At 35.5% G+C, this 11,522-nt stretch overlaps 1 protein-coding gene and 1 long non-coding RNA gene across 3 annotated transcripts; one reads left to right on the top strand and one right to left on the bottom strand.

The window, feature by feature from the left end:
• Positions 1-1,323: 1,323 nt before the first annotated feature.
• On the top strand, positions 1,324-6,241 carry LOC121745209 (transcription initiation factor IIE subunit alpha-like). Of its 2 annotated transcripts, none has more exons than XM_042139018.1 (10): positions 1,324-1,622; positions 1,724-1,846; positions 2,191-2,311; positions 3,215-3,343; positions 3,682-3,791; positions 3,884-4,067; positions 4,599-4,796; positions 5,328-5,552; positions 5,731-5,881; positions 6,004-6,241. In XM_042139018.1, exons 1-10 carry the CDS (start codon positions 1,597-1,599, stop codon positions 6,090-6,092), a joined length of 1,356 nt encoding a protein of 451 aa, XP_041994952.1. In that variant the 5' UTR covers positions 1,324-1,596; the 3' UTR covers positions 6,093-6,241. The 2 variants fall into 2 exon arrangements, with proteins under 2 accessions (XP_041994952.1, XP_041994951.1); XM_042139017.1 differs by having other exon boundaries at positions 1,326-1,622; positions 5,677-5,881.
• Positions 6,242-6,278: 37 nt separating this feature from the next.
• On the bottom strand, positions 6,279-7,760 carry LOC121745210. The gene is made up of 2 exons (XR_006038792.1): positions 6,701-7,760; positions 6,279-6,544 (listed from the first exon to the last, which is right to left on the bottom strand). It is a non-coding gene; the product is annotated as an uncharacterized LOC121745210 (long non-coding RNA).
• Positions 7,761-11,522: the final 3,762 nt, after the last annotated feature.

An 11,522-nucleotide genomic window follows, 5' to 3' on the forward strand; every position in this document is an offset into this window, starting at 1 on the left:
TGCGATTGCAGGTGGAAGATTTGTGAATGTGAGGGAGTGGCGATGAGGATTGTGATCGATGCGAGGAGTTAGGATTCGCCATTTTCTTTGGAGGTTTGAAGTCTTCAAACAGATTTTCATGAGAAGAGTGCGGGAATTCAAACTGAGGAGGTTGTTTCTGTGAATGATTATCGCCTTTTTTTATTCCTTTTCGTTTATATTATCAATGGAGTATATGCGAATGACTCGCTACAATTCTATTTTTATAATTGATTCAAATATTTTCTTTATATAAACACATTATATAAAAGTTTTTTCAATTAAAAAATAAATCACACTATGACATTAAAACCTTTGCCATATATTTTCCTAAAATACAATAAATAACTACTCCCTAACATAAATAAATGATTCTTTCCTCCTTAAAAATAATTTCTACTGTATTTATCATTTCACATAAATTAGTCACATAATATTTATATGTATTATTCTCAATATATCGATTTACTTTACCACGTAATTCATTATTTCCTTCACTTACAGAGTTACAGTATATTTACAATTATTACTACCGCTATTTTTGAGGGGAAATGTAGAACTACTTCTTCCCTTACAAAGGAGTACTATTGGTGTTCGTTTTCCTAAATAAAATAATACAAAAATATTTAGGATTGAGTTGTGAGATTATTTTAGTCATAAGGGGTGTTAGATGACTAATTATTTCATGATTATATTGAGTTATCTTATAAATCAAACACACTGCATATTTAATCTCGGGATACAATCCGGCAATCGAACATCCCCTTGTAGTATTATAGTAATAAATGTCGTGCATCATTAGGCCAATTGTTGGAATTATTTGTGATAAGAAGAGCATCATTATAAAAAAGAGTTAGAATCAACATAGTGAAATTTGGAAAAAGGAAATTGTGGGAGAATTTGAAAGAATATTATATTAATGATAAGAAATTGAAGAAGAAAATCATTTTTAGGGTGAATGAATGGTTGGATAATATTTATAGGAGAGGATGAGTGATTAAAAAAAGAGCGGCCTACTCCAATCCAAGGTAAGAAGAAAGGGAAAAAGTTACAAAAATTGAAAACAAATAAATTTAAGGTCCTTAGACGCTTGCTAGTGCACACTAAGCGATTGGCTAACAAGATTTAGACGATTACGTGTGTTGCAACAACACATGCCCTTCGTGCAGTGCGTGCGTTGAGAATTGAGATGGTCCGACGTGCTTCTTCGTGCGCAACGACACATGCCCTTTGTGCAGTGCGTTCGTTGCTAATGATAGTTTAACGAGGCTAATGCTTGCTAGTTGCATGCGAAACATGTTTGACTTGGCTCCAACATTGGAGAATTAACCACCCTCTATCTCGTGCCCTAATCCCCAATCACAGACACTCCTACTTTTTTCCGCTTCTCTAATTCCATAAGTTTCCCCCAATTTCTCTCCAACTTTCCCCTTTTCTAGTCCTCAAAATCCCTAACTTTACCCGCTTCTGTCAAAAAACACACCTGGTGATTGTGCTTCACTAGGTTACGGAGAGCGAAATGCAAGCAAGTTGACGGTTCTTCACTGAGCTCCAATTTGCCGAAGAAGGAGCCAAATTATGGCTAGCATCGATCCATTCAACCGGTATTATGTTTCTCAACTGCGATTATGCTTTTTCCCGTTACGTACGAAGCGTTTCCTTGACATGCCTTGTGTTGTTTGCTTGTATCACGTAAACGAATAAGCTTGGTGAAACTTGCGGCGAGGGCTTTTTACGATGACATAACGACGAAAGGGGAAAATCAGCAGAAGACGGGGAGAGGCGACAATAGAGGGATTGCCGTTGTTGTTCTCGACGCTCTTACGAGGTAATTTCGGATGCTGAAGGGATTGGCAATTTTTTTTTTGTGAAATCATAGTTTGGTTATATTAAGTAAGTATAGTTCATTTATGTTGTTGCTGGAATTTGAATTAAATGTACTTAAAACTTTGTGAATCTACCTATTTTGTGTTTAACTGCCTTAATTTTGGATGTTCAGTTTATTTCATCATCATTTGCTTAATAATTGTTGGAGTGGAAGAAAAACTGTTGCTGTTTAGGTTTGACAATTGGGAATACTAAGATTAAATATCATGTGAACTTTGAAATCGAGGTAAACAATGTCTGTACGTAAAATAATCTGGCGTCGCTTCAATTTTCATTCTGGTCCAGGCGACAGTGGGTGAGAGAAGAGGATTTGGCTAAGGACTTGAAGCTTCATACCAAGCAACTTCGAAGAACTCTCAGGTTCTTTGAAGAAGAAAAGCTAGTAGCTCGAGATCACAGGAAGGAGGTTGGTTTGAATGGTTCACTATAATGCTAGCAAAGTATTTCTGAATGTTTATTATGATTATTTCCACTTGTTAATTGGCTTATATTATGCTTATATAATGTCGAAATCCCATGCTTTAGTTGTCTTTATATTTATCTGAGCTCTGTGTGCTCAACAGTGTAGGGAACAGTAGTTCCTGGTAATGCAAATCTAGGTTTTCCATTCATCGCGTATAGCTGCCATGCAGAATGTAAGATTATGCCCATGCCTAGATTCTTCGTAGAGATGCAGTTACACTACAGGTTCAATATATTGCATAGATTATGCTTGTGTTTGTGCACATCATGCATGCATGCACTCGTGGAAACTATTACGTGTAAAAGTGAGTCTGCCTACTTAATTTGTTTTCTTTTTGAACGAATAAAGGTAGAAAGAGGACAGATGGCAGGACTTTTCCTGGTATAGTTAGTTTTTCTCATATAACGGCCAAATATGATTCTTAAATACAAGTTACACTCATCGCGTATAGCTGCCATGCAGAATGTAAGATTATACCCATGCCTAGATTCTTCCTAGAGATGCAGTTACACTGCAGGTTCAATATATTGCATAGATTACGCTTGTGTTTGTGCACATCATGCATGCATGCACTAGTGGAAACTATTACGTGTAAAGGTGAGTCTGCCTACTTAATTTGTTTTCTTTTTGAACGTATAAAGGTAGAAAGAGGACAGATGGCAGGACTTTTCCTGGTATAGTTAGTTTTTCTCATTTAACGGCCAAATATGATTCTTAAATACAAGTTACATAGTCCTCAATTCAAGCTAGAACACCCCCCTCAATTTTCCAATTGGTAGTTCTTTTGATTACTTAAAGTTGTTAAGTGCACCCTGTATTTGTTTGATTATATCTCATTCTTTTCAGACTGCAAAGGGTGCCAAAGTATATAATGCTGCAGTTGCTGCCACTGGTGATAGTCAACAGGCTGGAAGAGAAGGCGATGACAAACAAAAGATGCATGTACACTCATATTGTTGTCTGGATTATGCACAGGTTTTGGCTCCTCAACCAACATACTTCCAAGTAGAACCATGCATATCATAGTCTAGAACATTGCGTGGCTTGAGGAAGTGGGTTGTTGACATTGTTTAGCAGTGAAACAAGACTTTGTAGCAAAATTGTGATTCAGATTCATGAATTCACCTCTCAAGTATGAATTGCCAAGCTTTATTGTACGAGTAGTCAACTCATACTATTTGAGTTGATGAACCTTTCTCGACCCCCCCCCCCCCCCCCCAAAAAAAAATGATTTTTGGGGCCTATCTGAGTATGTTTGATGTCTCTGCCCTCCATCTGAAATTGACTTATGTAGTCTAATTAATTTAGTGCAGATATATGATGTGGTGAGATACAGATTGCATCGAATGAAGAAAAAGCTGAAGGATGAACTAGAGAGCAAGAATACTATTCAGGAGTATGTTTGCCCCACTTGTGGCAAAAGGTATCTGTTAGTAGAACAAGGGTCATTTTCCCTGCACTTTTGGCATTTTTATCACTGACGGGTCTTGAGATTTTATTTCAAATAAACTCCAGATACACTGCTCTTGATGCTCTCCAATTGATCACTCCATATGATGAGTACTTCCACTGTGAAAGCTGCAATGGGGTACTTGTAGCTGAAAGCGATAAGTTAGTTATTCAAGATTTGGGAGATGGAGATGATAATGCAAGAAAGCATCGCCATGATAAAATAAAAGACATGTTGTCAAAGATGGAGGTTTGTCCTCTTTAAAGTTTTATGGTCATTCTTGTATGCTTCAAATTCTAAGAACTGAAATCCTGCCATACTTCTCAGTCAATTTATTTGCCAATTCAGTGAATTAGTTTATTTATTGATGTAAAGATGCTTATTTTAGCATGTACGAGTCTCATCAATCATCTGGTTGAATATGAAAATGCTATACTTGCTTTCATTTTAATAATTTATCTTTTTTTGTAGCCTCCACTTCTTTCTGCTATAAAGTACAATGTAGAAAATGATTACAGATATGCGACATACTTATTCCAAACTTGTTTGGTTCAAAGGATTAATTAATCTTTACAATAGATGTATATACATGTTTTAACAGATTGGCAGTACATGGATTTGATGCTGCCAATTGCGCTTCTCCGTATGAATTTGCATGTTCACAGCTTTTCCAAAAAAATCGTGGGACTAATTGAACTGTTATCATCTTACAAATTTTAAGAAATCTTGCTTTTCTGCCTCATAAACTTCTTCTTAGTGTGGAAGTTTGGTTGGAAACAGGTGCAACTCAAACCACTCATTGATCAACTTGCTAGGGTTAAGGATTTGCCCATCCCTGAATTTGGTAATCTTCAAGCTTGGGAAGCTAGAGCACATGCTGCTGGGCGTTCTGCCAATGGGGACCTTACTGCGAGTGACCCTTCTAAATCATCTCAGGGTTTTGGTGGAACTCCTATGCCTTATGTAGGGGAGACGAAGGTGGGCTTGCTTCTTAACTTCTTTCACTTTATCTGCGAGGTTTTGTTTTCTATCTCACTCTTGCTATAAAAGATAGGTCAAATAGTTTGAGCACCGACTGGAGTCATGAATATGCACTTTGCTTACTAACATGCATTTCGTATCAATTCCTTCAGACTACTTAGTCTTTCGTCAGCATGTCGTAGTTATAGATATACTACGCTCAATCACAACAGGGTACATTTTAGCTTCCTAAATAGCTGGTATATATCTGTGGGAGTGTGTGGGACATGTTGCGAATGTTCTTAACTGAGAAAAAGAAAATTGAAGCCTATACGATATAATGGCGTTCTTTCATTCTGGACACGAAAGATCAGCATACTGGAAAACATTATTGTGTACATCAAACTTTCTGTATTTTCCTGGTGAACATTAAAATATGTTCCTTTAAAACTCCTAATAATTTGGTTTGATGCATATGTGCTCATCAATTTACTTTGGGACTCTGCTAAATGGAAAATTTGCATGTATTACAAAGTTTTGCAATGGCAGGTTGAAGTTGCTTTTTCTGGCATTGGTGAAAAAGGAGAAATGGCGAAATCAGAAACTCCTATGAAAGTGTTGCCTCCATGGATGATAAAGGACGGAATGAGTCTCACGAAAGAGCAATGGGGAGAAACCAAATCAGAGATGAAAACTGATGGTACTTTGACGGCTCCTGAGGTTTCTGATGACAAAAAATCCTCAACCGTAAATGATGAAAAAAAGAGTATACAGGTTTGCCATTATTGAAACTTTTTAATCTTCGCTCCACTTGACATAATAATTGACTTCTTTGGGATTTTATCTTTCATTTAGAACTCTCAAGTCTTCTTTGATCTCTATGTTTCCATATTTTCAGGATGAATATGTAAAAGCCTATTATGCCGCTCTACTAATGCGGCAACGTGAACAGGAAGAGCCGATGAATAGGCCGGAGCTAGCCAATACAATCTCCAACGAAGACTATTACACCACCACTGAGCGGCAAGTTGGCATGAAGTCAAAACGCGATGAAGATTATGAAGGAGACGATGTCAATTGGGAAGAGGCTGCTCCGACAACCGGTAACTCATTTTGTTTTGGTTCCAGTTTACCATCTCCTTAACCAAAAACTGGTATACAAAAAAATTTTACACCATTTGTATAAAATTCAGAAAATAACGATTGCCACGTGATTGATTCTCAGGTGGCCAAACTAGACAATTTAAAGTTGACCTGAATGAAGAAGCTGAAGTTTCTGAGGAGGAGGACGACATCGACTGGGAAGAAGGATGAAGCTCCGGCAGCTTAGAAATTACTATGTACAAGTTGTAGGCTTGTAGCTTCGTGTTGTGTGGATATAGTCAATGTAGAAAAGTAGTAGCATGTAGAATTGAAGTGCAGAAGCCCCAGTTTAGAAGATAATGGCATCTTCCTTTGTGATCTGAGTTGTGTCTACTTATGAAATGTTGGAGAGAGAGAGAGAGAAGTGCTTAGTTTAGGCATAAATGCTCATTGTATCTACACAGTTGACTCACAACAGGAATACAATGTACAGATGCATCCACCATTCCACCTCCATCTAAGCATAAACTTCACTGACAGCGAAAACGAAACTGCAGCAGGGCCATTCGAACATGAAGGATTCATATGGATTGCTCGAAGAATCCATCTCATTGAACTGTCACCATGAGATGACTCCCTAGATAGCAAATGCATTTGAAATAGGAGCTCAGCAGATCGGTTTTCTGCAAGCAACGAAGGGGCCACCAGCCGTATGAGTGATCCAATGCTCATATTTTACCAATCTGGCTAACTAACACAAGAATGGTGATGCATTTTTCGAATAAAAGGCTATATCATATATGCAGATGGAAACTGAATGCATTGTTCGGTAAACAAACCTGGAGGCCAGGAAAACCATTCATCGCGAAGGTTGATTAGCCACTTCTCTTTTGAGCCAAGGCTTCCTTCAGTGAAACAATGGGCAAAGGAGCAGAAGAGGGGTCTTTTGCTTTCTTGAGACTTGTCACGGCTCGTGTTATGTAATGGCGAGCTCCATGCAAATGGCACCTGAGTTCAAATAAAGCCAAGGGTAGTGACAGCATTAAAATAAGCTGCTGGTAAAATTAACAGAGTGGTGTTCAATGAGTTTGTATCTCAAGCAATATTTCCAGATAGTAAGTGTTTTCAGGTTTCCGGATTGAAATATGAATGCAGGCACAAAAGGGTAAGAGAAAGAAACAACTCTCGCCATCAGCTACACAGCATGCTTGTGACAGCAACATAATCACCAAACATGATGTCTTGAGATCTTTGGAGCAATCTTCAAATTTCAGAGCCAAAATGGTTGAATCATCTTGTGGATTCAATAAACTTTAGACAGATCCAGCCAATATAAGAATTAGTTCCTAGCTCCAAACAATACCTGAATTCTCTGCTTAGGTAAAGTAGCAAATGTGCAAAAAAGAGATGGTTACTATGAAGTGAAGAGCCTAAAGCACTTGTCACAAGTCTCAAGCATTCAGTATTATTGCCATGTTGAACCGAGAAGAATTACTGAGAATTATAAGTACCTGTTTTTACTGAGAATTATAATTTATAAGCACTTTAGTTTAGCATGAAGCCAATTACAAGACTAAACTAAAATAGATAGTGAGCAAATCTCATAAATTTCCCCAAATTATGCTTAAATTTACTGAATTTCCCAGCATATTGAGCAACAACTTATGGATTTGGAGTATTAAAAATAACAGGTTTGTGGAAGGTTTGAGTGAAGCAGAAGAGTGTGATGATAAAAAAAGGGTGGTGAGATTTGGAGAATGAGATGATGATGATGATGATCAAATAATAGCAGAGACAGAGAGAGATATATAGACGGCTTAAATTATTAGTAACAAGATAGGTGGCTGCTGAAGAGGATATATAAACTTGTAGCTGAATTTGGTGGGCCATTTCATTTGCAATTAGGCATTGATTATTTTTTAATAGAGAAACCATTTTTGAATTAGGGTGGTAGAGCAGTCAAATTTCTTTACTGCAAAAGATGTTTGATGGCATTGGCCTAACCTATAATGCTGTTTTTATGCTTGTATTGTGTTTCTTTAGTAAAACATCACCAGAACCCAATGAAGATATGGTGGTGATGGAAAAATTGTCAGATTTAGGTGATTGGTAAGACATGCCAGCTAAATTGGTGTGTTTATATATAAATTTTGTTTTTAAAAATTCACGAATAAATTGAATACGCCAGGGCAGATGGTGTTTTTCCCATAGATGGAAGAAATAACAAGGTGGGTACATTTTTGTTACTATAGTAGTAAAGTAGCCTACAGATCCGATTTTCTCCATTGATTAATGCGTGTGACTGTGATGAGTAAATAATGGTGATAAGAATTAAATAGGGATATTGGTCTCTAAAACCATAAACTTTGCCTAAAATTTGGTATTTCCCATGAGCTTTGAAATTGATTTATAATATCACAAACTTTGCATTTTGTTTGGTATTTCCCAAACTCACTAAAATAAGATATTTTCATCAAAATCTTATTTTATGTAGGTTACCGTGATACGTTTTATGATATTTTAAATCATTTTTTAAGTTCATAGCATGTAGGATAAAAAGTCTCGTTGAAAACCACGTTGATTTAATTGTGTCAAGTATGATAAAAAAAGCTTCGCAAGTTAGTCAAATATGGTAATAGACATGCAGTGGGAAATAACAAACAAAGTGCAAAGTTTGTGATATTATATACCAATTTTAATGTTTATGGGAAATACCAAATTTTTAGCAAAACAAACAAAGTGCAAAGTTTGTGATATTATATACCAATTTTAAAGTCTATGAGAAATACCAAATTTTTAGCAAATTTTCTGGTTTTAGAGACCAATTTTCCAATTAAATATGTGTATTTTTTTGACATTTTCAAAATTCATAAGAAAATAAAAATAAAACCAAATTATGTGTATTTTCACAATCCAGAACCTCAACAATGGAGTATTTCTCTGCCGACTCTGAGCAAGAAGCAAGAGGTCGATAAAATAATATAATAATATTTTTATTATTATTATTTGGAGTAGTTGACAGTGCAAGAGTATTATTTAATATTTAATATCATAAATTAGTTACTTAATAGTATCATTAGTTAGTTTAAATCGATAACAATGCACGGATGTATTAATACAATTTTAGGAGTTAAGACACCTAAATCCTCGCTAACTCCCATGGAATATTTTAGATATAATAAGCATGAAGTGTTTATTTCCCTATAACCCATGATATAGATATTATAATGCTTGCATGAAATGTAGCAACCACAACACTCTCATTTTTTATACTCAAACTTGTTAATTTGCATCTCTTTTTTAAAATATTTGACCATATGATTTGTACTACTCCGATAAATGGTAGTACTACAAAATACTCATGAAAATATTCTGATTATGTAATGTATATACTCTCTTCCTTTTAACATGAAATTTAAGAATACTTAGTATACAGATTAAAATTCCTAAATTTTATTAAAACGATACAAAATGAATTGTAAACATTTAATGGGGGGAGATCCTATGGATGATCAGAAGCAAAAACTTTGTAATTATCATAACTTAGTAAGACATTTATCTAGATTCTAGTCTTCGGTAACAAAACTAATTCAAATTAACATTTATCACATACTGCAGTAAATAAAAGTAAATAATTCCCTAAATCGACCACTTAAATAATCAAAATCCAAACACCCCCAAAATACTACTCCATAATCTACTATTAACATCTCTCAAGAAATTAACCTAAAATATAAAACCAAAATCATGTCAAATTATCACTTTGCTTCCTTCTAGTGACTCGAATGTAGCAATAAACCGCCGCGAAAATGGCGGTGACGAGGCCGCCGATGATGACTCCGCCGCCCGCAACCGATTTGTCCGACGAGTGGTGCTTCCCGCTCTCAATCGCCGCCGACGGAGGATCCGCTGCTGTCGTCTCCGGCTCCAGCTTCTGGAGCAGAGCTCGAGACCTGAAGCTCGGCGACAGATCCGGCTTGGCAACCGCGGCGTGGAGCGTGAAGAAAAACGCGGAGAGTGTGAGGAGAGCGAGCAGGAATTTGTTGCCCATGGCGTGTTCGACGAAATGGCAACGTGATGATCTCAGGCGTTTTTGAATGAGTTGGAATACTATAGATATATTCGTGTATTTATAGAGAAGGAATATACAGCTTCATTTGAAAGTCGGCTATGGAGGGTATAATTGTCATTTACATGCTAAAGTCGATTTTTTTATTCACCAATTCCACATTTAATTGCTAAATTATGTAAAAAAAACAATGTTGTTTTGATATTGTATTTTAAAAAATTGGTGACATGTTTCTTAAAAAGAACAAAAATATGCAGTATATCTCAATTTGTAGCCATTGGACCTATATAATGAGAAAAATGGATATGATACTATGGCGGGATGATGGTTGCTATCTCTATAGGTAGGACATGATCAATGAATTATAAATTAAATAATTGGAATTAGCCTGTTACCAACTATTATGCATATTTTTGCACCACAAAAATTCTATTATTGGCACTGCAATTGATATAGTAATAGTATATCCATTAAATGCAATTTTGAAGAGTATTACAGTCACAAAATTTAAAACAACGAGCCCACAAATTAAAATCAAACGAAAACAACTTGTGTGATTCACAAATATCAATTTGGGTTAAATATTATGCATTAAATAATATGTTACCAAATATAGACATTTATTTGCCCTTCGGGAAATCTCTACAGCTGTTTTCTGGTCACAAAATCATGCTATAATGCTATAGTTTATTTTATAAACTGAATGAAATAATACTCCACACATGTGATAGAGCTGGTTCTAAAAGATATGGGTATTTTGTATTTCAGCCATGAATATTTCATTGCAAACTGAAAATGTACTCCTACATCTTAAATTTCAAATTCCCCCTATATTCACGAAAAACTAGTCTTCGTTGTGGACAACTCATATTTTAATAAGACTGAAATAGAGAAGAAAAATGTTAAAATATTGTTAGTCTAAAATAAGATTCACCACATTAGAAAGCATGTTAAAATTCTATAAGACTCGAAACAACTTTGAGTATAAATTTGGTTGATTTAATTTTTATAAATAAAACATGTCAAATTCTCAAATGTATAAATTTTGTTGATTTATTCAACAACTTTCAAACTTAATAACCAGAAAAGTATTGAAGTTTGAGTATATTTGATATAAATTCATATTGAGCTTCGTATATCGAATAAGTAACAATTAATGTAGTCCAATAGGCAATAGTTATGTGGTGCAATTTAGCTGGATCAACTAGATTCCAGCTAGAACTATCGAGGTCAAATTGAAGTCAAAAAGTAAAAATTTCAATTATTGCAACAAGATTTGTTCATCCGGTGCCAACTGCGCTACGCCCCTGCGGGAAAAAAAGGTAATGAAAAGGTAGATGGCCATAAGTCCATAACATTACTATAGCAAGTTTCTGGCAATTAGTTGGAAATATTTATAATCTTCTACTCAATAATATTTTTACAATAAAAAAATGCTCAAAATCTCGACACAATATCAATATAGTATAGGTACATTCTAAACTCATTAAGATGCACAAAGTTTAGATGAAACACTAGGTCGCGATAAATTTTGACAGGTGTCAATATATGATAGGTGCTAAGGGGACCTATCATATATTGACACCCGGCAA

The sequence above is a fragment of the Salvia splendens genome, chromosome 8, assembly GCF_004379255.2.
Source record: "Salvia splendens isolate huo1 chromosome 8, SspV2, whole genome shotgun sequence".
NCBI lineage: Eukaryota > Viridiplantae > Streptophyta > Magnoliopsida > Lamiales > Lamiaceae > Salvia > Salvia splendens.

Bases quoted from the DNA above. Each gene is read 5' to 3' on its own strand.
- LOC121745209 (XM_042139017.1), top strand. From the start codon at position 1,597: ATGGCTAGCATCGATCCATTCAACCG. The intron at 4,797-5,327 runs GTGGGCTTGCTT...TTGCAATGGCAG, and splicing joins CTTATGTAGGGGAGACGAAG to GTTGAAGTTGCTTTTTCTGG. The intron at 5,882-6,003 runs GTAACTCATTTT...ATTGATTCTCAG, and splicing joins AGAGGCTGCTCCGACAACCG to GTGGCCAAACTAGACAATTT.